The sequence below is a fragment of the Montipora foliosa genome, chromosome 7 (genome assembly GCF_036669935.1).
Source record: "Montipora foliosa isolate CH-2021 chromosome 7, ASM3666993v2, whole genome shotgun sequence".
NCBI classification, from domain to species: domain Eukaryota; kingdom Metazoa; phylum Cnidaria; class Anthozoa; order Scleractinia; family Acroporidae; genus Montipora; species Montipora foliosa.
This window is the reverse complement of record NC_090875.1, coordinates 24,557,558-24,580,057: the sequence shown is the minus strand read 5'-3', so window position 1 is coordinate 24,580,057 and position 22,500 is coordinate 24,557,558. Positions and strand designations below refer to the sequence as shown.

Here is a 22,500-nt window from a genome sequence, read left to right as displayed (position 1 = left end):
AAACTTTAACAATTGAAAAAAAAATCCCATGTTTGCCCCATTCACCACCCGATATGTGAGAGCACAGTCACACATTTCGTAGCCTTGTTCATGACTCCGTTTACATTAAGCAGTTTTTAACTCACTTCACTTCTTCCTTTTCTTTGGGACCACCGTACATCGCCTTTACATACATCTCGTTTCGTCTTCTGTAAGCTTCACGCTTGCCTTGCATTTTCCGCTCTTCTATTTCATGGTGACGCGAGACTGTCTCTAAGCTCACAGATCGCTGGCATTCTCTGGGCCATAACGGGTTTAAATCGGTCATTGCGCTTTCTCCAAAATTGTTTTGTTGCGGACAAACTCTCTGCCTTCGGGTATCTGTTGCTATGGAGATATGTACCCGCTGTACGTAAGGTATCACAGGCGCATATCTAACATGGCGGCCGTCAGGGATTGATCGAAGGTGATCATCAGAGGAATTTGAGGCTTTTCTCGAGAAAAGACGATGGGAAGTAGTGAATCCACGAAAAGATTGACAGTTCAAAAATCTGATGAGGGTGAAATCGGCGGAATAGTGACAGTAAGTTACTTGATTAAAATGGTTCTGGTGACGAGTAAGTCCAACATGTAGCACTCACTAATTTAAGCTTATATTAATTAAGAACACAATATAAGTTGGTATGATCGTTATTCCACAGACACTTTCATCTGCTTTCGTTGAAGAAAAAGAAAGGGAAAATGGTGTGGAAGGACCTAATTTACTTAAGGAAGAGCATATCAAACTGCTTGTTTCGCTATGAATGACTAAACATGTAGCGTGCACTAGTGGCTCAGTTGGTTGAGCACCTGGCTGTCACGCGGGAGGTCGTGAGTTCAACTCCGGCCGGACCAACACTCAGGGTCTTTAAATAACTGAGAAGAAAGTGCTGCCTTTGTAATAACCCTAACCTTTGTAATTACATCTGCAAATGATTCGACTCTCTAGTCTTCTGGGACGATATAAGGACGATAAGCCGGAGGTCCCGTCTCACAACCCTTCAATGTTCATAATCCTGTGGGATGTAAAAGAACCCGTATACATAAAAGTGTACCCGCACCCGTACACTACCACATGTTACACCGGTGGTGTGGTCTGTCTTCTGTGGTGTATCATGGTTGGGAGGGTAAATGCTCGGAGATATTAGCTATACCAAGCTACTCTAAAATCCGAGGGTAAATAAAGATGTACGTATGATATGTACGTTTACGTTATTGCTCTTGAGTAGTTTTCACTGTCTGTGTCATTGTAATGCTGATGTGGTCATCCAGCTAGAGTCCCATAGATATTAAATGTGGTGTGAGATGATCATGCATACCTATGAAGGTTTCCCTTTCTTCATTTTTTAAGTGCAAGACTGAAGGGGCAGGTATGTTTTGCAGGTTGCAGGTTGAAATGTAATTATAACTGGAAAACGGCTGGCACTTAAAAGAAAGGTAAAGCGATAGACTTACTGTGACTGTTACATTACGCTGTTTACGATAGACGGAATATACTTGACGAAGGGTGAAGTTACACTTGTTTTGATACCATGTGAAAGAAGCCAACTACTTTATGTAAGAACCCCTGATGAGTATATGGGTTATGAAGTACTTTTAGTGCCAGCGGTTTTCCAGTTATAACTAAATTTCAACCTGCAACCTGCAAAACATACTTGCCGAGACTGAAGTGCAAAAGACGAGGAATGTTACGTGAATGTTACAAGAAAGTTTGACTCTGTTTTTGTTACTCTGCTGCTTTAAGATTTCAGAAAGAGTTGTGCGTCGTCTGAGAGGTCTTGAGGACTTGCCTATAAATGGTGATGAGGGAATTTCTCAAGGTAAATACACAAATCAAAATCCAGTCCTTTTGACTTAATGTTGATGGACTGAAACGTTGAATGGTTGACAGCTTACTGCACAGACATAATGGCAGAATGAGTCTTTGGTCAAGTGACTTATTACATTGTAAATTTTTTATTGAAGCTTGTTAGTAACATTGCTCGAAAGGTACAGATGTAGAAAAGGAGGTGTACAGTCTGCACATGTAGACCTGGTCCCTGTTGTTCAAAAAGTAGATAACACTATCCACCTGAGAAATCACTATCCACTGGATAGCGCAATTGGTTTCGCTATGACTTATCCACTGGATAGTGAATCATCTGGTGGATAATACTATCCATCTTTTGAACAACTGGGACTAGGCCCAGGATGCTTGAAGCTTGGTTAGCACTAATCAGGGTAAACTACCATGGAAATCTATAGGTTTTGATACCTCTTAACCAACAGTTAGCACTAACCAGGCTTCAAGCAACCCGCCCCTGATTGTTAGTATCCACCTTTAGGAGCAGGGGATCCCTTAAGTTACATGTAAATACTCAGTGACTCAAACGTCAGCCTTAACTTTCTCTCGTCTTTGTACCCATGCATTGATAGATGTGTAAAACTGATTATCTACAGTAGAAAGAAGGGGTGGATCAGGTGCTTTATCTGCTGCAACGATGCTACCAGCTTCAAACTATAGTATTTACCTGGCCTCGATTGTTCAAAAGGTGGGTAACACTATCCACCAGATAAATCACTATCCAGCGGATAAACACTAGCAAAACCAATTGAATTATCCAGTGGATAGCACTATCCACCCTTCAAACAACTGGAGCCTCGTGGATGTGTTTTATAGAACATGCTATGCCACTAAGCTGGAGGTTTCCTGATCACAGCACATTAGGGATAAAATATATTTGTTTCTTACCAGATGATATCAACAATTTATGGGAAGAACTACAGCAGGAGAAAGCAAGATTAAACCACCAGCATGAACATTTTCAAGAATTCATGCAGCATGCTTTTGATGAGGTAATTTTAACTTTTATTTACGATGTTCCTTACATGTACTCAAGATGATATGACAGCTTCATCCTATTGTGCTGTAGTGTCCTGTCTGACGAGTGCAAGTGGAATCAGAGACAGAAGCATCATCAGTGCTCAGTGTTTAGGTTCCGTGAATGGCATGATGTTGCTCTAGGTTCCAGGGTTACCTTAATGATAACCCATACCACCAGTTTGGGTTGGCCCAGAATTTAATTCCACACAGTTTCCTTTTTCAAGTTTGTGTTGTGTTGTTTTTCATCCTGCTATGTTAATTTTAAAAGCTTCTAAAGCTTCAACCTGATGTAAATATCATCTTTTATCATAAGTGAAGGTGACTTGCATTACTTGAAAAAGATCTCTTGATTCAAACTTGATCCAAAGGTAATTGAGTTATTAATAAGTTATTGAATTAAAAGTCTGACAGATGTGCTGAATTTTAGGGTAGGCAGTCTGAATCCAAACGATTGAAAGAAAACAGGGATATACTTCACTCAAAAGATCAAAATGTTGAAGAAATTGAAAAGAAGGACTTGAGAAAGACCCTGGAAGAGCAGGTTGATGAATCAACTCTTAGAGAGAAAAAACTATTAGCAGAAATAAAATCCTTGAAGGAAAAGGTACAGTGATGTGACTTGAATAACTTTTTTTAGTAGTGGTAGTAGTTATTGTAGTGAGGACTGAGGTCACTTGGCCCTGTGGGTAGGATGCTATATCTGCATGTTGATGCTCTTGTTTCAAATCCAACTTTGAATAGACTTACGACTAGTCAAACTGTCACAGTAGAATGGCTACATGTAACAGGAGTTTGACAGTAGAATATTATTACTAATACATGTTTCACAGTAGAAAAGCTAAGAGTGCAACAAATTAGTGGCCAAGTGAGGTCGCAAAGTTGACTTTAACCCTAAGCACATGTAAGTAAAACAAAGAAGGTGAAGGACTGATCACGCATCTCAAGTTTGTCTTTCATGGTCTTGGATGCGAATCACTTTTACATTATAAATAGCTTACTGGTTTGCCTTCATCAAGTTAGGTTTCCTAATACTTTTAATTAGCGACTACTTACAGTGCAACGCGCCTTACCGTGGCCACCCAACAAGTTTTTACAGTTGACAATTACGTATAAATACGTCAACTCAACAAACCATGCAACGGGTTATGCAACGGTGTTCATCTTACAACTGTGCGAACTTTGCAAGGAGGCGTGACTATCAATCAAATTCACACATCCTGATTGGCGGATAATTAAAATTTTGTAAAAAACTTAGTTAGGTGGCTGCGGTAAGGCGCATCGGACTGTAAATGCTTTTTCATTATTGTTTCATTTTATACATGGCCTCACAAGGTTAGTGCCTGTAAATATTCTGAGATACCACATAAGACAACAGTGGAGGAAAACGTTGACCATGTGTAAATTTAGGGGTTTTTCCCTGGTTTTAAGCTTAAGTTAATTTGTATTTAACTATTTATTTTTCTCTAAAATCGTTTTCTTGTTGCCGTACTATATATAAATTGATTGATATACATGTAACTCTATTTGACTGATTAGTTGATGGGACATTTTCATGAATCTCTTACCCCACCCTAGTTTGTAAGCAAGTACTATATATATGCATTTTTTTGCAGTTTTAACCACTACATTTTCGTCTTTCATAGGTCACAGAAAGGGAAGACATGACAATTGAGAAATTCAATCAAGCAGTAGAAGAAACTAAACGAAAATTTAGGTGATGTTCTCTTGCTCTCTCTCTCTCTCTCTCTCTTATTTATGAAAGTTGATGTATTATCAAGATGGTTTGCGATCAATCTGCAGACATGCAGATAACAATAGTGGAATAAATGAATCTTAAAACTTACGAGGAATGAAAAGAGGTTCTTGAAACTTCCTTTGCTTTTAATTGTCCACAAACACTGCTGTTAACTTATGACGAAGATGCAAACCACCTATCATTGCTCAGTTTTCTTTGAACAAATTGAGGAAGAGTATTAGTAGTAGTCTTAATAAAATACAATAAAAAACGTTCTCTGGCTAAAAATTTTGAAAAAGAATATAAGCTTTCGGCTGTCGATCTACAGTAGTCTTAATGTCCAGTCTGTTTATTGCAGCCAGCCAAGGAAGGTTCTTGCTTGTCAACACCTAAAGAATGAAGTCTTAAACTGCTATAAAAAGAATCCCACACATGCTTTGAATTGCTCACAACAAGTCAGGGATTTTATCAGCTGTGTGGAAGCGTTACAAATGGTATTTCCTTGTTTGCTTTTATCAATCGAGACATTATAGACTATAGACAAAACATATGTACAATACTGTATTATTTAAGAGCACTGTTCTGAACTTATTTGAATGCTTGCATTTTAATCATAGATGGAAGGAAGAAATTACCTTGTACAGCTTAATAGACATTTCTACAGCCTGGAAAAAAGCACCTTTTAGTGGCTAAAGGATGATTTGATTTCTTTCTTCTTCCCTACATAAGACTTAATTTTTACATTTTTATAGGCCCCTCAAGAATCGAAATCATGAAGAGTTATGAAAATGTTATACAAGCGGCAAGATGTTTCAGTCAAGATGCGGCTGTGGAGTGCTAAAGACAGGCACCAACCGGGAAACAAGTACCAGTTCTCCCTAGGCATGATGGAGGAAAACGATCACCATAAAGTTGATACTTGAAGCAATCATCGAATGTTTAAAACTTTTTTTTTAATCTGGGACCTGACATGGGTCACTTCAAACTTTTTCATCTGGGCTAAGAATATAATAAAATGGATTTCAGTTAAACCAACGTAGTTTCATCCAAAATGTCAATGTTTTTGCTTTTTGTTTATTTTATATTTCGTTGCAAGATCTTTGCTTGTCTTAATTAGAGGAGCTTCAGTCGTCAAAGATCGTAGTTCATCCCTAACATCCGGGATCTTGAAGCAAATCTGAGGAGAAAAACCCCAACACTAATAGGGAAGATACAGTTCTTTTGTTAGTCAAATATGGTAACCACAGAAACAAAAGACTCTTTGTTTCGACAGCCAAGGAGGCTCTGGTTGGCACATTAATGACAACGATGTCAACAATATCTTCCCTATAATAGATATGTTCCCAAACTGTGTGAACCCGCACCTGTTTCGACCTGTTTGCTGAAGACAGGGGACACTATCTCCTACTGATTCAGTGCAGTGAGTCTTCCCTTTATGGTATAGAATGGTTGGGTGGCTAATGTTCGGAGACATCACAGATATTAGGTACTTAAGGTTGCTCTTTATTCTACGCATAAATAAAGTAGCTACTTGGTGAACATATGCTCAAAGACTAAATGAATACGTTAGTCAAATCCAGTGGTACCTCGCAGAGACTGATTTCCTAAATTGAGGAAAATAAAAGAAGAAAAAACTTTCTCGATTTGAATCCAATATTATAGAATTGTTGTTTTTTGCCAGAAGAAGTTATCAAGCCTGTGTTCTTCAACATTAACTGATGGGCCTTCATTAAAATTACACAAGAATGGGCCTGTCCATAGTTTTAAACCAGAATATTAGCATAACCACCCGACTCCCCACAGTCCGATTTTTGTCGCCAAGGGCAGCCGTGGCACGCGCGTCTACTTTCCCGCCAAAACTGAAAGTTTCAAACTGCAACTTGAAAGCAAAGTTTATTAACTAAAACAAAAATTGTCCACATTTCCACCCGTTATCTCTTGTTAAATCGCCCGCAAAGATAACATTTAACGTTTTGAAAAGAAGATTATCTTGATTTAGGTAAGTACCCTCACAAAATTTGGGTTTTATTCAAACCTTTGAAGTCCAGTTAACTTATGTACTTGCACATGTTAAGCTTTCTTGTTTATACTATTGTGACATTTCTGCCCTTAATTAGCTCATGTAACTACACAATTTTAGCTTTACGGTGGTAATTTTCAATTTTTTTCATTGCTTTTGTTTTCTTGAAATATCAAAATCAGTTAAGCCTTAAGGTGCGTTAGGCGAGAGCCAGACTTGACAAATGACTTTTTTGTTTGTTGTTTTTGACCACACATGGTCGCTTCTAATTTCAGTTCTTGAAAAGCTTTAAATTAAGCAAAAACCGCCATGGAGTCAGTGAGAATACAAACATCTCAGAACAGACAAATCAAGAAAGGCTTTGTGTGAGTAATTTCAGGTCTCATTGACTTACAGCGATGTCGCATGGCTTCATCAGTATCAAACGAAGTTGTGCTTTAAATTATGTAGTAAGTGCAACTGTAAATACTTCCAAGTAAGCTAGCTTGTACTCCTAATCGAAATATTTTACCCACGATGTCCTGCAATCTTTGACTTCACGTAAAACTGGGATATTTGCTTGGAACAAGGAAAGGAAGTCCAGTGTGTCTCAAAGATATCGTGCGAGGAAAATAGTTGTAAACTGCAAAGACATCTTACAATTTCTTATCGACGCAAAAAATTCTCGTAAGAAAATAAACTATGTTTTTCGTAACTGAAGGAACTACCGACGTTAGATGAAGTGCCTTTATTTCACTTTACTTTTCCCGTTTAAAGTAAACGCTTTGCTAAATCTCGTTGATAAGTAAACTTTTAATCAAGGCCTTTTTTAACTGGAGAAGTAATATGCGCAGATGCATTGAGCTGTCGTTAATTAGCCTTTTTGTCCTAACAAAAGTAACTAATGAACTAGAAGCTTCTGAATTCTTTTGTGCTTACTGTGAGTTACTAGTAAAAATCAACCCTTCAATTAACAGTCACATATCAAAACTTGAAAGTTTTCTGTCATTTGTTGAGCTTTGCCGTATGAGCGCTGATATACATGTAAGAGAGCTCACTCAAGAACGCAGTCAAGGGCAAAGAAAGCGTTAGGAGATTAATTAATTAATTAATTAATAAGCAAAACCATGACTGCACGCTTCGCACGTGCGCATTAGATTTTGATACATTCCTTAGCCTTCATTTGCTTATTATCATCATCGGGCGAAACGAATTATCTGTTGGTCTCTCATGACATTCCGCAATTCAGGAGCTGACAGAGACCCTTTTCTACCTTTAATCAGTCTATTCCAATGTAAATAATAGCTGGTCTTCTTACATTATGGTATCCTTAAACTGGGTCCCATAGCAGAACATCACTGATACATTCGTTAATTCTGAGGCTCAGTTCAGTGGGAAGAAATGGCCAGTAAACTTCATCTGTCAATCTACGTAAAATGATAAGCTTTGACATTTGGTGGAAGACATGCGCTTAATTTTCCTTCTACAACTTTATACAGTTTATATCAACTTATTTTTCTGGAGCCCGAGTTACTGTAAAATTTAATACAGAGCGTATTGGATGGAATACTACCGCCGAAAATTTGTATTTTGGAACGATGTCCTCCTGGCCGTTGTTGTCCGTTGCGCATAAACTTCCTTTTGGACTCACGTTTCGACGATCAAAGTGAGAGTTATCTTTAGAGACAAGCTTTACTAGACTTGGATCTGTCCTGTGGATTCTAATAATTGAGAGTTTCCGCACTGTAACTAGTTACAATACTTCGTCCTTTCAGACCTCCTTTCAAAGCATCAAGTCAATCTTGGCAAATGCCACCTGCGCCACCACCAATGCTCGACGATGTACTCTCACAAGTGTCTCAGAGAGGCCTCTCTTCCACACAACTTTTCCGTTCCAATTCTGAGCACTTCGACAAAGTGAAAGACAAATTTTTCACAGAAAAATTAGTTGGCTTATCGCCTTTCGACGACATAAATCATTTTCCAAACAGTGTTCGCGCAGGACAGCAGTTCAGTCAGAATGAGCACAAGAACTTATCAGGCGTATCGCAGCTGGTTCATTTACAGTCTCCTCCATTTATTGATGATGACAATGACTATACTTATGAAGATGAAAAGGTTATTCAAGACTCCCCAGAGCTGTTCTCTCAAGTAATGGAGGCAGGATGTGGAACGAAATTCGAAGGTAAAAGAGGTTGGGACTGATAAATGCAAACCTCGAGGTACCACCACTGTCCATGTTCATTTGTTTTGTTTTTTCTTCTTTTGTTCAGAAAACTTCCCCACTTAAGAGGCAATTATATCGAAAATTTAGTTCTTTCTGGATAACTGATTTTTTTGTATAGTGTCTGAGGAGAAATTTCATCTTCCTATTTTTTAAGAGAGGCGAGGAGATGAGTATAAAAGTTTTGGGTGTCTAGCAGACTATGTCATTGTATTGCTATTATAATATTTATGACAGGATCTCCATATTTCTCCCCAATCACTACCAGTCAGTGACGAATGTCTGAATTTTAAGGATTGCTGCTACGTCTTGGCAAAATCGATTCATGGGCCCGCCCTCAACCCTTCTTGTTTTTCGCTGCTTTCACTTTGAGAATTGCAATAAACTAAAGGATTTCTCCTAAAATGTACGGATGTTGTTCGGGTCAGGGAGGTCGCATGATCCGATCGCACTCATTTTCATGTTACCTCTTCCTCGAAGGGATAGTTGTTCCCAGCTGATTATGCTTGCGATGTTTCCCTTCCTTCATAAGGCTTCAATTTGAATGAGTACGAGCCCGAAGATTACGAGATGTATACATCTTACCAACAACAAGTCCCACAGCACAACTTCGGCACTCCAAGTCAACTTTTCATCCCCGGCTCAGGTAATATAATCATTTCCTCATTTCTGCTTTACGTTTTCTCGGTGGTCAACTGAAGCGCTGCAACTTTGTTTTCGTGTTTTTTTTCTGTTCTTACAGCTTTTGAAAATCAATGCAGCGATACAAGGTCAGTAATTGGACTCCGATCTGTGAACGAAATACGTATCCTTTCTTATGGTAACTTACAGAGAACTCAATAAACAGAAACCTACTTTAGAGAGGAAGGTAAGCCTTTTGAGGGATAAGTTCCTAAACATGTCAGTCTTTTTAATTTAAATCCACAGTCCCGGATTTTAAAACAGGTACCCGTAATCCATTTCAAACAGATCCCTGGAGTCCCTAGAATCTAGAGTACAGATGGGTCGCACTTTATTAACTGTAAATGGTTTGAACCCAGGAGTCATATCATCGTTAAGTAAAGTACGATTGTCCGGGTGAGTGTAGTCCTGAGAAGGACTGTTTGAGATGACATTGACTGACGTTTCGACAACCTGAGCGGTGTCAGAGTGTGACACATTTATGAGGAAACGTTTATAGTTATGTATCATGCGGGTGTCGTATGTCGCTGTTTAAGAATTAAAGGGGGAGATCCTCCCCTGTGTAGGAAATTTCGAAAGCAATTAATGATCTCTCGCGTACCCACCCTGGAGCAGAGCTTCCTGTTGTCTTTGTCTTTACTGAGGAAGAGAAAAGGAGGGTCTGCCTGAATTGCGTTAACTCTTTGAAGCCGCCGCAGACCCAAACTTCTGGACTAGTCTATCTTGTTTTGTCTTGTCAAACCGGTTTTTCCGGTACAAGCATCCGTTTAGTGATAAAACCGATGGCTATAATTGAGCCCGCTGTACAATGAAAAACCAAGATGGCGGCGAGATCTGACATATTAGGCTTGGGTTCGAGACTGTTTCCTGGCAACAAGCAGAGTATACTCAATAAAGATCTTACTCGATTCACGCAGTCTTTCTCGAGAACGCCAAAATCGAGCAAGCAAAAGAAAGGCTCTGCTAGCAGGGTGTTGCGTACCATCCACGATCATTTTTTCGGCCAACTGGATTTCACAGAAGATTTCGTCGAATCCCAACCAATATTGATGAGTCACGTGACCAAAATTTAAAAAATATGAGAGGTTCCTTTTTAAACGCATCAATAATATGGAGATAGCGTAAAAATGTTTTAGCAAACAACCCCTACCTATTTTTTTTGCAAACGGAAGACATATATCACAGATGATAAACAATAATGATGAAACTCTGATCAATAGAACAAATGGGCTCTCTGTTTTTTTTTCTCGTAGCTTTTGTTTCCGTGTCACTATAAAAATTACTTTGGATATTTGTCCACATAACGAGAAAGCAACGTTGGCAACAAGTTTCAACACTTTCAGCAAACTGTACTATTTGAAAGGATTAGCTCTACAACACTGTTTAGCGAAACGGCAATGTTATGCTAACAGATGAAACACCAATAATAGCCCTTTTCATGGTTAGTTTTTCTCAGTTGCATTACAATGTAATCTAACGTGGATGCGAGGCAATTTCGGGTTAAAATTACAAAATAGCCCGAAATTGCCTCACATACATGCTAGATTACATTGTAATGCAAATGAGAAAAACTAACCGTGAAAAGGGCTATTGCTTAACAAGATGCACTCCTTAATGTGACTCAATAGGTCACCGTGATAACAAAAGAGGCATCTAAAAGCACCCTATATTTGCATTTAAACGCTTATTAAACGAATTCGGTGATCACCAATTTTTATTGCTGGAAAGTTATTAACAGGCTAAGATAACTCTTTTTGCAAAGTCCAAAAAAAATTATTTGGAGCGGATTCAGAGCCACCTTAATATTCTCCAGTTGTGAAGGTGACTTTGAATCCGCTGCAAAGAATTTTTTTAATTTTGCAGAGGGTTTTGTGTGAGCGTGCTAATCGTTTCCGAGCAGTAACAATTTGGGGTCACCGAAATCGTTTTTGATATATCATCGTTTAACACAAAATATAGTGTGTATTTACATGTCTCTTTTGTTGCCATGGTGACCTATTACGTCACATCACAGAATGCTTCTTGTTAAGTAATTATTCATTTAGCACAACAACATTGCTGCTAAGCATGACAGTGTTGTAGAGTTGATCCATCTAATAAGACATTCTCAGTTGTTGAGACTGGTTTGAGCCACCTTAACGAGATCCTCTAGAGCGGATGTTGCATTTATACTACAATTGGATGTATGGTGCTGGCTTTTTCCTCTCCTACCTCTCATATATCCCTATGCACTCAAACTCCCAGTACCACAATTATCTACCATTTCTATAGTACTCATTTTATGTCCTGAATTCTTTATACGATTTGGCTATGGCTCCTTTACTCGAAGACTCTCTTAAGCCCATCCGTACCGTGCGGTATTCAGTCAATTTCCATATTTCAACATCGTGCAGTCCAAGGTGTTTGATGAGGTGATGTACACAGACAGGCCAATGGTAGTGTGCGCTCCCACTGGGTCAGGCAAAACAGTTATCTTTGAACTCGCCGTTATAAGGCAACTCATGAATAGTGGAGGAGGAGTGTCATCTGCTAAAGTTGTCTACAGTGAGTTGTGCGTAACAGTAATATGTATTCAAGGCAACGATGATTAGTTAGTCACATTATGCTTTTACTTTTGCTGCTAAAAAAGAGAGCCGGACGGAATAATCACCCACCTGTAAGGCTCAATCGTAAATTGAAACAAAACAACGCACTAACTCAAAGTAACCATTCCGTGATTCTGCTGAGTGCCGGCTGGCCCGCTTGGCTTGTACAAAGAGACTATGTAAACGAAATGAAGTCCGCTAAATGACGCACCGCCGAAAAAGTATCCGAAATTCAAAACGCACAAGCAAAAGCTTTTTTCAAAAAGTCTTGCTGATGCCACCTAAAATTAAAGTCACTCCACAGTAAATTTGGTGGAACGGTTTGGTTTACATGGTGTCCGTTTCCTTAAGTCAGCTTAGTTACAGAAAAAAAAAATTAGTCAAGTCTTTGTAGGCATGACGTGTATTATTTAAATTGGTATCACAAGTGACGTAAATGAGGTCTCACGATTAGGAACGTAAGTCAAAGTAATGAATACATTAACCAAACTGACAGTCTCAAAATTTTCTCAACTTAGAACGTTTATCTTAAAATGAAACCAATAGTGACTAGAGTTTAGAGCGAGTTTCAATTGAGTGTCGTAAAACCAACACCAAAGTAATTACTTTGGCCAATCAAAAAGGACGAAGACAATCCAGTAAACCAATCAAACCTCGAAGTAAATAAACGTAGCCAACACAAAGCGCGGGAAAATGTGTACGCGCGAGCCACGGCTGGTTTCGGCTTCACTTTTGATTGGTTGAAAAAGTGGCGCGAGGACTTTAAACCAATCACTGAGAGTCACTGAGTGAAGTAATGCAAAACCAAAGCAATGCGCTCATTACTTTCGACACTCAATTGAAAACCATTGTGTTGTTGCAGAGAAAAACTAACTTTAAAATGGCCCCATTTTTCCTCCAGTGGCTCCAATGAAAGCGTTGTGTAGCGAACGATTCCATGACTGGAAGGAAAAATTCGAGCGCTTCGGCTTAAAATGCAAGGAAGTAACGGGCGACAGCGAGTTGGATGATTACTATGAGTTGCAGAACATTAGTGTTATCATGACTACACCTGTAAGTTTGATGTTAATGTTAAATTTTATATGAGGTGATATGAGCTCAAGCTGAGACAGTCCTTTGAGTAGGTAGCCTATAACGCTCTTCACTTCACTCAATTTTTTTTTAAGATTGGGCCAAAACTTATCTTAGATCTGACAATTTAAATGTAAAAAATATGCTAAATTTCTAAAGTGCTTTCACTGATCAAAAACGGTGATGGTCAAAGAAGAACACGATTGCCTCAAGTCTTTTTTACGACCAGCTTGTGCTATACAACGGGATAGGAGTTGCGCCCACCCCTGCCATGAGTTGCGGTAGATGCCGCAAGCCATGGTAGAAGCATTGAAAAAGGAGCCTTCGGGTTGCCTTCAACTGCGGTCGCCCACTTGTCTTGTCTTGTTGTTGTGCTATGAGAAACCATTGCAGAAAAATGCTTACGCCTCTGTCGAGAGATCCCAATTGTTTCGAATAGCTGAACACCAGGTAGAATATGATGACATCGCAAAAAGGGATAAAAAATAACTTTTTTGTTTACTCTGATCAGTAAGCGGTCAACTCCCAGACGTTACTGTATCATACCGTTAATTTTCCCAAATCCAGATTTGTCGAATTTTAAGAGTATTGTTACTTTCTCAAACAGGAGAAATGGGACAGTATGACCAGAAAATGGAGAGACAACAGGTCACTTGTTCAATCAGTCAGACTGTTTCTAATTGACGAGGTCAGTTACCCCCAACCACCCACATTTGCAGCTCTTAAAACTTTGTGCACCAGCTAGCCCCCCTTTGGCCCCTGGAGTTCGGAGGAGCTTCATTCCCTCTTGGTCCCATTCGCAGCCGTGTTCCTGGAAACCTGATTGCCACGGTACAGCTGGAGCTGATAGGCTTGTAACTCCGACCCACTTTGGCTAGGTAACATTTCAACCAAAAGCATCGGATTTCCCAGCTCAGCTCTGATGATTTCTTTGGATTTTGCACTCTGACCTTTTAAAGAAGTCAGAATGCAAAATCCACTGGGGCTCAATCTGACCGAAATTTAACCTCCTTGGCTACACAATATGCAATAAACCTGTTAACGCGCACCGGTACCGGTGGCTCAGTTGCTTGAGCACTGGGCTATCATACGGGAGTTCGTGAGTTCGACACCGGCTGGACCAACACTCAGGGTCTTTAAATAACTGAGGAGAAAGTGCTGCCTTTGTAATGTCATCTGCAAATGGTTAGACTCTCTAGTGTTCTCGGATAAGGACTATAAACCCTAGGCCCCGTATCACAACCCTTGTTCATAAACTCTGTGGGACGTAAAAGAACCCACACCCTATTCGCAATGAGTAGGACATGGAGTTCCCGGTGTTGTGGTATGTCTGCTGTGGAGTATCATAGCTGGGAGGGTAAATGCTCAGAAATACTAGCTACATCAAGCTACCCTAAATTCCGAGGGTAAATAAAGAGATGATGATGATGATGATTGAACTGCGTCGTAGGTCCATCTTCTTAACGATGATGCAAGAGGTGCTACAGTTGAAGCTGTTATTAGCAGAATGAAGACAATTCAGTCCACCGTGACTCGGCATGGTGCAAATCGTAGCACCAGAGATGGAATGAGGTTGATAGCTATCTCAGCTACTATACCAAATGTCGAGGATGTAAGTTTGAAAATTCAATAACCGTCACTATTTGTGTTAAAAATGTTTTGAGACTACGCGCTCATGTGAAATGCAGCGATGATGCAATCGTTTATTGAAAAACCGTCCAATTTCTGTCCCACAGATCGCTTCTTGGCTCGGAGGAATTGATTCCCCGGCATTGTATTACAGGTACAGCTGAAAACTATGACTTAATTGTGGCCTTGAAAGAATACAATGGACCTGCAGTCTTTACAAGAAAGAAATATTTACATTCAAGCTCAAAAAGAGCATTGAAATCTGAATAATTGTTCCACTATAATTCAGTTAAGAATTAGTGGTATTGCCAAGAGAGATGTTTGTTGGCCTTATCTTAAGTCCGTATTCTGGTTGTTCATTTTGCGTTTTTCACAGTATGGACGATTCGTATCGACCAGTGAAGCTGAGAAAAGTTGTCCTTGGATTTAACAAAAGCAGTAACTTCTCCGACTTCGGCTTTGATTTGTCGCTGAACTATAAACTGAGCAGCATTATTCAGACTTACTCGGATAGAAAACCCACTCTCGTGGTAAGACAAACTTGATTCCTGTGTGTCTAAAATTAAAGAAATTCATTTCTATTCGAAGCGAGTTAACAGTAATTAAGATACCGTGCTATGTGCCTCCTCTCGGGCTGCAAATGTGAGACTAGTCCGCCACAGTCGCGAGTGTAGTCTGGCATCTTTTTTATACTACTTCATGTCAGAGGTTATCATTTTGAAGCCATTTCAGGGTCTGGTTTGAGTGAATATTGTTTTGTCTTCCGGCAGTTTTGTTCAACACGAAAGAGTGCTCAGCAAGCGGCACAGATGCTGGTGAAGGACGCGAGATTTATCATGAACTCACAACACAGGCAAAGGTACTTTTATAGGTTTATTCTGTCTTATTATGACTTTACAATTTCGTTAATTTTGATTCATTCCGGTTATTAAGGCTTCAAAGGACAGCAAATTCTCTTCATGATTCAAAACTAAGAGGTGAGTTCCCTCCGGCGCTTTGGCTAAATGTTTCAGTCATTTTATTTCTTTCGTCTAGTTTCGTAACCTATATGGTTAATGCACCATATACCTCGTTTCTCATTGCGGTGTTTCTCTATTTTTTCAGAGTTGGTGATTTGTGGTATTGGCTATCACCATGCAGGATTAGATCCTACTGACAGACACAACATTGAAGCATTGTTTATTAAGGGTGACATACCAGTATTATGTAAGCACACTTACATCTTAGTTAAGGAGACAATCGTTAAAACCAGAATTAAATCACGCGCATAATCGATTGAACCTCTTACTGAAGAACTTGGCAAAAATACACGAACTTTTGCAATAAGCAAAAACTGCCGGAAAATTCGCTTCTGATTGGCTTAACGAGAAAGTAGTAAGCTTCCTATAACCTTGTTTGGTTCGATCTGGATTTCTTCATTTATTGCGTTTTTTCCTTCCATTCCAGTTGCTACTAGTACTCTTGCAGTAGGGGTGAGTAGATTTAAATCTCTCTTTTTCCTAAACTAGATACTACTGAAAAGTGATCACGTTTGCATCATCAGGACTTGTTTTATTCTCTTTCGCTTTCAAACAGTCTTTTGTGGCCATAAGTTCAGAAGAAAAGAAGTCATGATCACCGATTTTTTAATGGTAATGTTATAAACTCCCGTCCAGTGAGTGTGATGTAAATCTCTTCTTTTTCAAGGTAAATCTTCCCGCCCATCTTGTTATCATCAAGTCTACAGCACATTACGTCATGGGTGTGTTTCAAGAGTACTCTGAAACACAAATCCTGCAAATGATTGGAAGAGCTGGGAGACCACAGGTATTTCAACCCACTGATTTAATAGACTATTTCCGTTTTCATGTCTGCCTCTTCTTCAAAGCGAGTCTTAGAGCGAAGTTTTTCTTATGAAACGTAGTCTACATTCATATGTAAAGTAGACCTAATTACCACCACAAAAAACGTTGCACTTTGACTCGCTTTGAAGAGGAGGCAGACATGAACTCGGAAATGGCCTATTCAGTTTTTTTTCTTTAAAGGGTTAATGTTAAATTTGAAGAATGTGAATGTCACACTAAACCTTACCTCCTTTCCATCTAGTTTGACACTTCTGCCACTGCCGTCATTTTGACAACGAACGCTAACAAGGTTTGAGAAAAAAATTCTCCTATCAGTATAGTAACAGTCATTTCAAACCTTGCATGTCTTATTTCTTGGTTCAATGATTCTTCGATCATTGTTAACTTTGAACTGTCTTCTTAGGAAAAGTACACTGGTCTGCTCGAGGGAACCCAAAAGTTAGAGAGCAGGTTAGTCATTTCGTTGCTCCTGTACGCGCTAATTCAAGTTTACGAATGATCAACACTTTCTTGTTCTTTTCTTTTGTTTCCTCCACACCGAACTTATACCCTCAAGCGATTATTATCAGTCTTTCGGTACATTACATTTTGAATGGTTGGTCGGCAGACCTGGTTAGTTTAGATAGGTTTCATAAATGAGCAGAAAGCGTTAATGTGGTGATTCATAGTGAACTTATTCTCACAGTCGATTCGAACCATGGCGTTTTGATTGACATTTCAAATGTTCTGCCGCTACTACAGAAGACTCTAAGCAGCTAAGACCATTAATTAGGTGTACGTGTCAATCGTGCTGCCATAGTGTAACTGATGGGAATGAAATGGTCGCTCATTCGCAATAAGATAGTGAATGAATGAATTTACGAATTCATTTACTCTTATTTTTCTCAGCCTGCACCATCATCTTATTGAACACTTAAATGCGGAAATCGTTCTCAATACCATCACAGATGTATCGATTGCTTTGGAATGGCTCAAGTCAACTTTCCTGTACATAAGAATACTAAAAAACCCGATGTACTACGGTGAGTCAGTAAGAGCGTTTTGAAATATCTTCCCAGCAACTGTGTCATTGACCATAATTTTTTTGTCTACTGAAAACACAATGACCTTTCCAACATTTACCAACAAATAGAACGCTGATCACTGAGTTGAATGCCGAGAAAAGGAAAGTACTTTAAAATCAAGAGGTAGTATTTTGTCTTTTGGATGCTTTCAAAACCGATAAACACAGCTCTAATTGATTCTACGTGACTAGAGTGGCTTTCAGTTGAGAGCCGAAGCAACGCAATAACCATACCAACCATTTTCAAAAGGTGTACGATCATACAATTAGAATTCGAAGAAATTGCATTTCATTTGTTGAAAGCGCGGGAAAGAGCGCACGCTCTCAAGTTTCGATTGGGTTTGCTTCTCTCTATTTTTCGGTATTGCTTCCTGGGGTAGATTAAGTGGCTCAATTTTCAAGCTGATATCTTAAAGTTGCAATGCAAAATCCAAGGCAATCGAGAAACTACTTTTAACACTTAAATGAAATTAAAGGCCCCTGCATTCAAATCCCATTATCAGGGAATTTAAGCAGGTACGAAGACGACGGCTTGGAGAATATTGGCATAGTTCCAAGTCTCTCAGAATGGAACGTGTGTTTTAGCTCTTCGGACATAAAACTGTCATGAACGGAGGTTCGACTTCTGCAAAGGCCGAGTATACCCGAGCCCCATCAGAAAAATCATTTCTTCGCCAGTGTTTTTGTTCATTAAATGACAAATTGTTTTGTGGTAAATATTCTATCTTTCCCAGAACCGAAACTCTTTTTTCGCTCTCGATTAAAACCCCATACTGTACCGCTCGAGTAAGTCGCGTAAGAGAGGTTTTTCTCAAGAAAGAGGATCCCAAGGCTGGGGTAGACTGACAATCTCTAGCAAAATCCAAGGCAATCGAGAAACTACTTTTAACACTTAAATGAAATTAAAGGCCCCTGCATTCAAATCCCATTATCAGGGAATTTAAGCAGGTACGAAGACGACGGCTTGGAGAATATTGGCATAGTTCCAAGTCTCTCAGAATGGAACGTGTGTTTTAGCTCTTCGGACATAAAACTGTCATGAACGGAGGTTCGACTTCTGCAAAGGCCGAGTATACCCGAGCCCCATCAGAAAAATCATTTCTTCGCCAGTGTTTTTGTTCATTAAATGACAAATTGTTTTGTGGTAAATATTCTATCTTTCCCAGAACCGAAACTCTTTTTTCGCTCTCGATTAAAACCCCATACTGTACCGCTCGAGTAAGTCGCGTAAGAGAGGTTTTTCTCAAGAAAGAGGATCCCAAGGCTGGGGTAGACTGACAATCTCTAGCCCGAAGGTCGTGGGTTCAATTCCCAGCTGAATTCCCACCCTGGTCAGAGTTTTTCTCTGTCCTTGTGTGGGCCCATTTCCATTAGTAGGGCTAACGCTCACATGGTTCATATGGGGTACAAAACTAGCACTTCACGTTACACTCTACTCAGTTAAATCTCTGGGTAGATTTAGTTTCCTAAGAATTCAATGAACGAAAAAAAACAATATGCTGCAAGCTTCAATGAACCATCGACACGAGAACTTCCACATGAAATATAAACTTGTCGTTTAATTAATAATATTTGGTCATTTCTCTCGATATGCAGGGATACCTGAGGGACTTGAGAAAGAAAGCCTGGAACAAAAGTTGCAAGGTGACTTCCCAACTGACATCATCGGTCGTCCGTAGAATTTTACGGTTTCTGTAACTAAAGAAAGATGTGTTTTATCTCGGTGTAACAGATATTCATTTCTTTTACAAAGACCTTTGCCTGAAGAGTTTAAACACACTGGAAAAGGCTGGGCTTATCAAGATGGATGATGGATTTGATCTTAAGCCTACGGGTAAGTAATAGTAAGGTTTAGGTCAATTTGTTGGGCTCATGTGTTTCCGTGAAAGGACTCAGTTGGTAGACTATTGCACCGCACCGCAGAGGTCATGGATTCGAATCCCATTAAAGCCACCTCAATTTTTCAGGTGTCTATAAACAGCGACAATTGCTTAAATTGTCCAGATAGAGCGGTTTTCAATTGAGTGAAGTAAAACAAATACCAAAGCAATAGACCATTTTCGAATTCTCACGGCTGCACTGGATCTAGCATGAAATGGAGGCTAATGCGGGCAAATCTTTTCAAATGCAAATTAATTTTCCCGCATTAGCCTCCATTTCATGCTAGATCCAGTCCAACCGTTGGAATACGAAACTGGCCTCAGAGCAGGTGCAAAATAGCGCAATGAACCAATCCAAATTCGTAGCAGTTCCATGTGAACTTGCTCAAAGCGAGGGAAAATCACGCGTGCAAGTCGTTGCTGGTTTTGGTTTTCCTCCCATTGGTTAATAATCTGGCCCAAGATTTTCAAACCAATCACAAAGCGCAGCAATAGGCCATTTCCCGAGTTCATGTCTGCCTCCTCTTCAAAGCGAGTCCAAGTGTCAAGGTTTTCTCATGAAAATTGTCATTCAGATGTAAAGTTGAACTAATAGGACATTAGCATGATGACGCCATTTGACTACAAGTACCAGAATCCTTCAGGTTTTGGTTGTCTCATCCTAATTAGAGCTATTGTTATTTTTACCCCACTGGGAAAACATAATTTAAATAAGTTAAGAAAAACAAACTGAATTATGGTAGTTGTGGTCAAATGACACCATCGTGAAAGTTGCCTATATATTACCATCCCAAAAACTTCGCACTTAGATTCGCTTTGAAGAGGAAGAAGACATGGGCTTGGAAATGGCCCATTGCAATAGTGCAATTACTTTCGATAGTCATTTGAAAACTGCTCCAAGTGCCGGAGGATCACTTCACTCCGCTTTCGTCAATAACCCGCGCTTCAAATACATATATTTATTTCATTCAGAAATGTTAGCATCTCGTTTGCGGTAAACGGCCAAAGTCAGGCTGCAATTTGCTTTTTGGAAAAAATCAAAGAAATCTGTTTGATTTTAACTTATTTCTTGCCTGTTGTCTTATGACAAGCTAAAGCCTGCCGTTTGCCTCTCTCCTGTGTTTTCACCTTGCCTTCCTTCCCAGGGCTTTTCTCCGCCTCTCGGCGAAGACTGAAAAGCCCTGGGAACGAGGTTGGTGTGGCCAAGTGATCCCGGGAGCTCTGAGGGCGAGAACAGTTGGTTCCTGGCAGGTTCAACCATGCCGGATTGATCGCGAAGTGAAGGGCCAGACACTTGGCCCTCCAGGTTTTTGGTTGCCCCACCCCGTAAAAATCTTTCTGTTATGGAAACCGAAACTAATTGTAATATCCGCGCGGAGCCAGTTACGGAACTGAGCCAAGTGGTGCGTTGTCGGTATGGCCCAGAATTCGTATTCCGAAAGTAGCTTGCCTTTTGCCTCTTCACGTAAAACCCAGTGCTAAATCTCTCTCATGATATCGCACCAACAACGTGAGGATCACCATCCAATTCCTGCAGACGTCCGGTTTTCAGTTATTGCTGTAATTTATAAGTAGCGAAATGCAGCTAAGAAAATTGTTCTGGGAGACCTTTTTCCTTTGCTTTTCGGTTAATTTCTTACAAATAATCTTTTTTAATGTATGCATCGATGCTTCCCTTCCTCACAGACGCAGGTCGGCTGATGGCCAGATATTGCATCGCTTTCGATTCCATGAAACAATTTCTTCAAATCAAAGGAAAAGAAAGTCTCAGCGACATGGTAAGTGACTGGCAATGAAGACTTCACTCCAAGGCAAACTTAGTGAATGTATTCTTTTCACCATAAGGCAAGAATCAAACCATGGGCGTTACCAAAGTATAGTCTCTGCTTACGAGCCAGAAGGCCCATCAGGCCGGCACTTATCTCCGGTTGCCATTAGCATGAAGCGACTAAGAGTATTTCTACTCCCCCCTGGACGGGATGCTAGTCCATCGCAGGGTTATTCCCAGCATTTCGCTGGTACCCATTTATACACCTGGGTGGAGAGAGGCACCGTGAGAGTAAAGTGTCTTGCCCAAGAACACAACACAATGTCCCCAGCCAGGACCCAAACCCGGACCACATGATCCGGAGTCGAGCGCACTAACCATGAGGCCACCGTGCCTCCCCTATGGGTGTTACCAACTGAGAGTTAAAACCCTTTTCACTCTCCCATCGATTCCGACCACGTTGAGCTTGTCTATTGTAGCTAAGTGCTGTGATCCTCTTGGAATCTGGGAAGTCCATTTTTATTCAAGTTTATACAGTTGACAGAGGTATTATTAGATCCAGATACGTAATGTAAGAATGAACTGAGTTTAGGAAATTCACTCTTGAACCGGTTTTGAACCGATTCTAATGTTAAAAATTCCAGGTCGAGTTAGTGTCCAAGTGTAAGGAATTTTCTGACGTCAAGCTTCGTGTGAGTGAAAAGAGGGTACTGAATGCTCTTAACAAAGACAAGAATAAGCAAACTATACGGTAAAAAAGCTATTATTTTTCATTTATCATATTTTTTATTCATTGATCGCTAATTCATGTGTAGAAAATGGTTCGACACCTTTGACAAATATGGCTGTAAACTTTCTCTTTTGCCTTTTTGTGGTTAGGTTTCCGATTAGTGGAAGAATCAAGACAACAGAACAAAAGGTTAACTGGTGCGTTTCCGGTAGTGTTTTTTTTATCGCACTCAAAGCTTTTTGTCGAACCAGCTTAACCGGTTTAACAGAATGACGTTTAGTTTAAGTAAACTAAAACAACGTAAATATTTAACTTAACGACGCTGAGCTTTTTCTAAGTTACTGCTTGTTTGAAGGGTGTTGACTACTCGTTCTCTTGCCTCAAAAAGCCGGTGAAACAAGGTTCCCTAA

At 39.8% G+C, this 22,500-nt stretch overlaps 3 protein-coding genes across 3 annotated transcripts in view; 2 read left to right on the top strand and 1 right to left on the bottom strand.

Moving 5' to 3' along the window:
- LOC138011506 (uncharacterized) overlaps positions 1 to 361 on the bottom strand; it is a 1,516-nt gene extending 1,155 nt beyond the window's left edge. Inside the window, exon 1 of the mRNA XM_068858543.1 lies at positions 126 to 361. Within this exon, the coding sequence (XP_068714644.1) occupies positions 126 to 307 (182 nt within the window). The 5' untranslated portion in view covers positions 308 to 361. The remainder of the gene's footprint in view (positions 1 to 125) is intronic.
- Positions 362 to 397: 36 nt separating this feature from the next.
- LOC138011505 (MICOS complex subunit Mic19-like) lies at positions 398 to 6,254 on the top strand. Its single transcript, XM_068858542.1, has 7 exons — positions 398 to 562; positions 1,763 to 1,838; positions 2,753 to 2,853; positions 3,309 to 3,485; positions 4,525 to 4,595; positions 4,975 to 5,110; positions 5,369 to 6,254. The coding sequence occupies exons 1-7, from the start codon at positions 488 to 490 to the stop codon at positions 5,390 to 5,392; spliced, it is 660 nt and encodes a 219-aa protein (XP_068714643.1). The 5' UTR covers positions 398 to 487; the 3' UTR covers positions 5,393 to 6,254.
- Positions 6,255 to 11,919: 5,665 nt separating this feature from the next.
- LOC138010041 (probable ATP-dependent DNA helicase HFM1) overlaps positions 11,920 to 22,500 on the top strand; it is a 23,314-nt gene continuing 12,733 nt past the window's right edge. Inside the window, exons 1-19 of the mRNA XM_068857007.1 lie at positions 11,920 to 12,064; positions 13,007 to 13,158; positions 13,784 to 13,864; positions 14,627 to 14,788; positions 14,913 to 14,959; positions 15,182 to 15,335; positions 15,576 to 15,664; positions 15,739 to 15,782; positions 15,910 to 16,011; positions 16,252 to 16,277; positions 16,492 to 16,611; positions 16,891 to 16,938; positions 17,053 to 17,099; positions 17,538 to 17,671; positions 19,309 to 19,356; positions 19,466 to 19,546; positions 21,279 to 21,370; positions 22,005 to 22,111; positions 22,240 to 22,287. Coding sequence (XP_068713108.1) covers positions 11,935 to 12,064; positions 13,007 to 13,158; positions 13,784 to 13,864; positions 14,627 to 14,788; positions 14,913 to 14,959; positions 15,182 to 15,335; positions 15,576 to 15,664; positions 15,739 to 15,782; positions 15,910 to 16,011; positions 16,252 to 16,277; positions 16,492 to 16,611; positions 16,891 to 16,938; positions 17,053 to 17,099; positions 17,538 to 17,671; positions 19,309 to 19,356; positions 19,466 to 19,546; positions 21,279 to 21,370; positions 22,005 to 22,111; positions 22,240 to 22,287 — 1,712 coding nt within the window. The 5' untranslated portion in view covers positions 11,920 to 11,934. The remainder of the gene's footprint in view (positions 12,065 to 13,006; positions 13,159 to 13,783; positions 13,865 to 14,626; positions 14,789 to 14,912; positions 14,960 to 15,181; positions 15,336 to 15,575; positions 15,665 to 15,738; positions 15,783 to 15,909; positions 16,012 to 16,251; positions 16,278 to 16,491; positions 16,612 to 16,890; positions 16,939 to 17,052; positions 17,100 to 17,537; positions 17,672 to 19,308; positions 19,357 to 19,465; positions 19,547 to 21,278; positions 21,371 to 22,004; positions 22,112 to 22,239; positions 22,288 to 22,500) is intronic.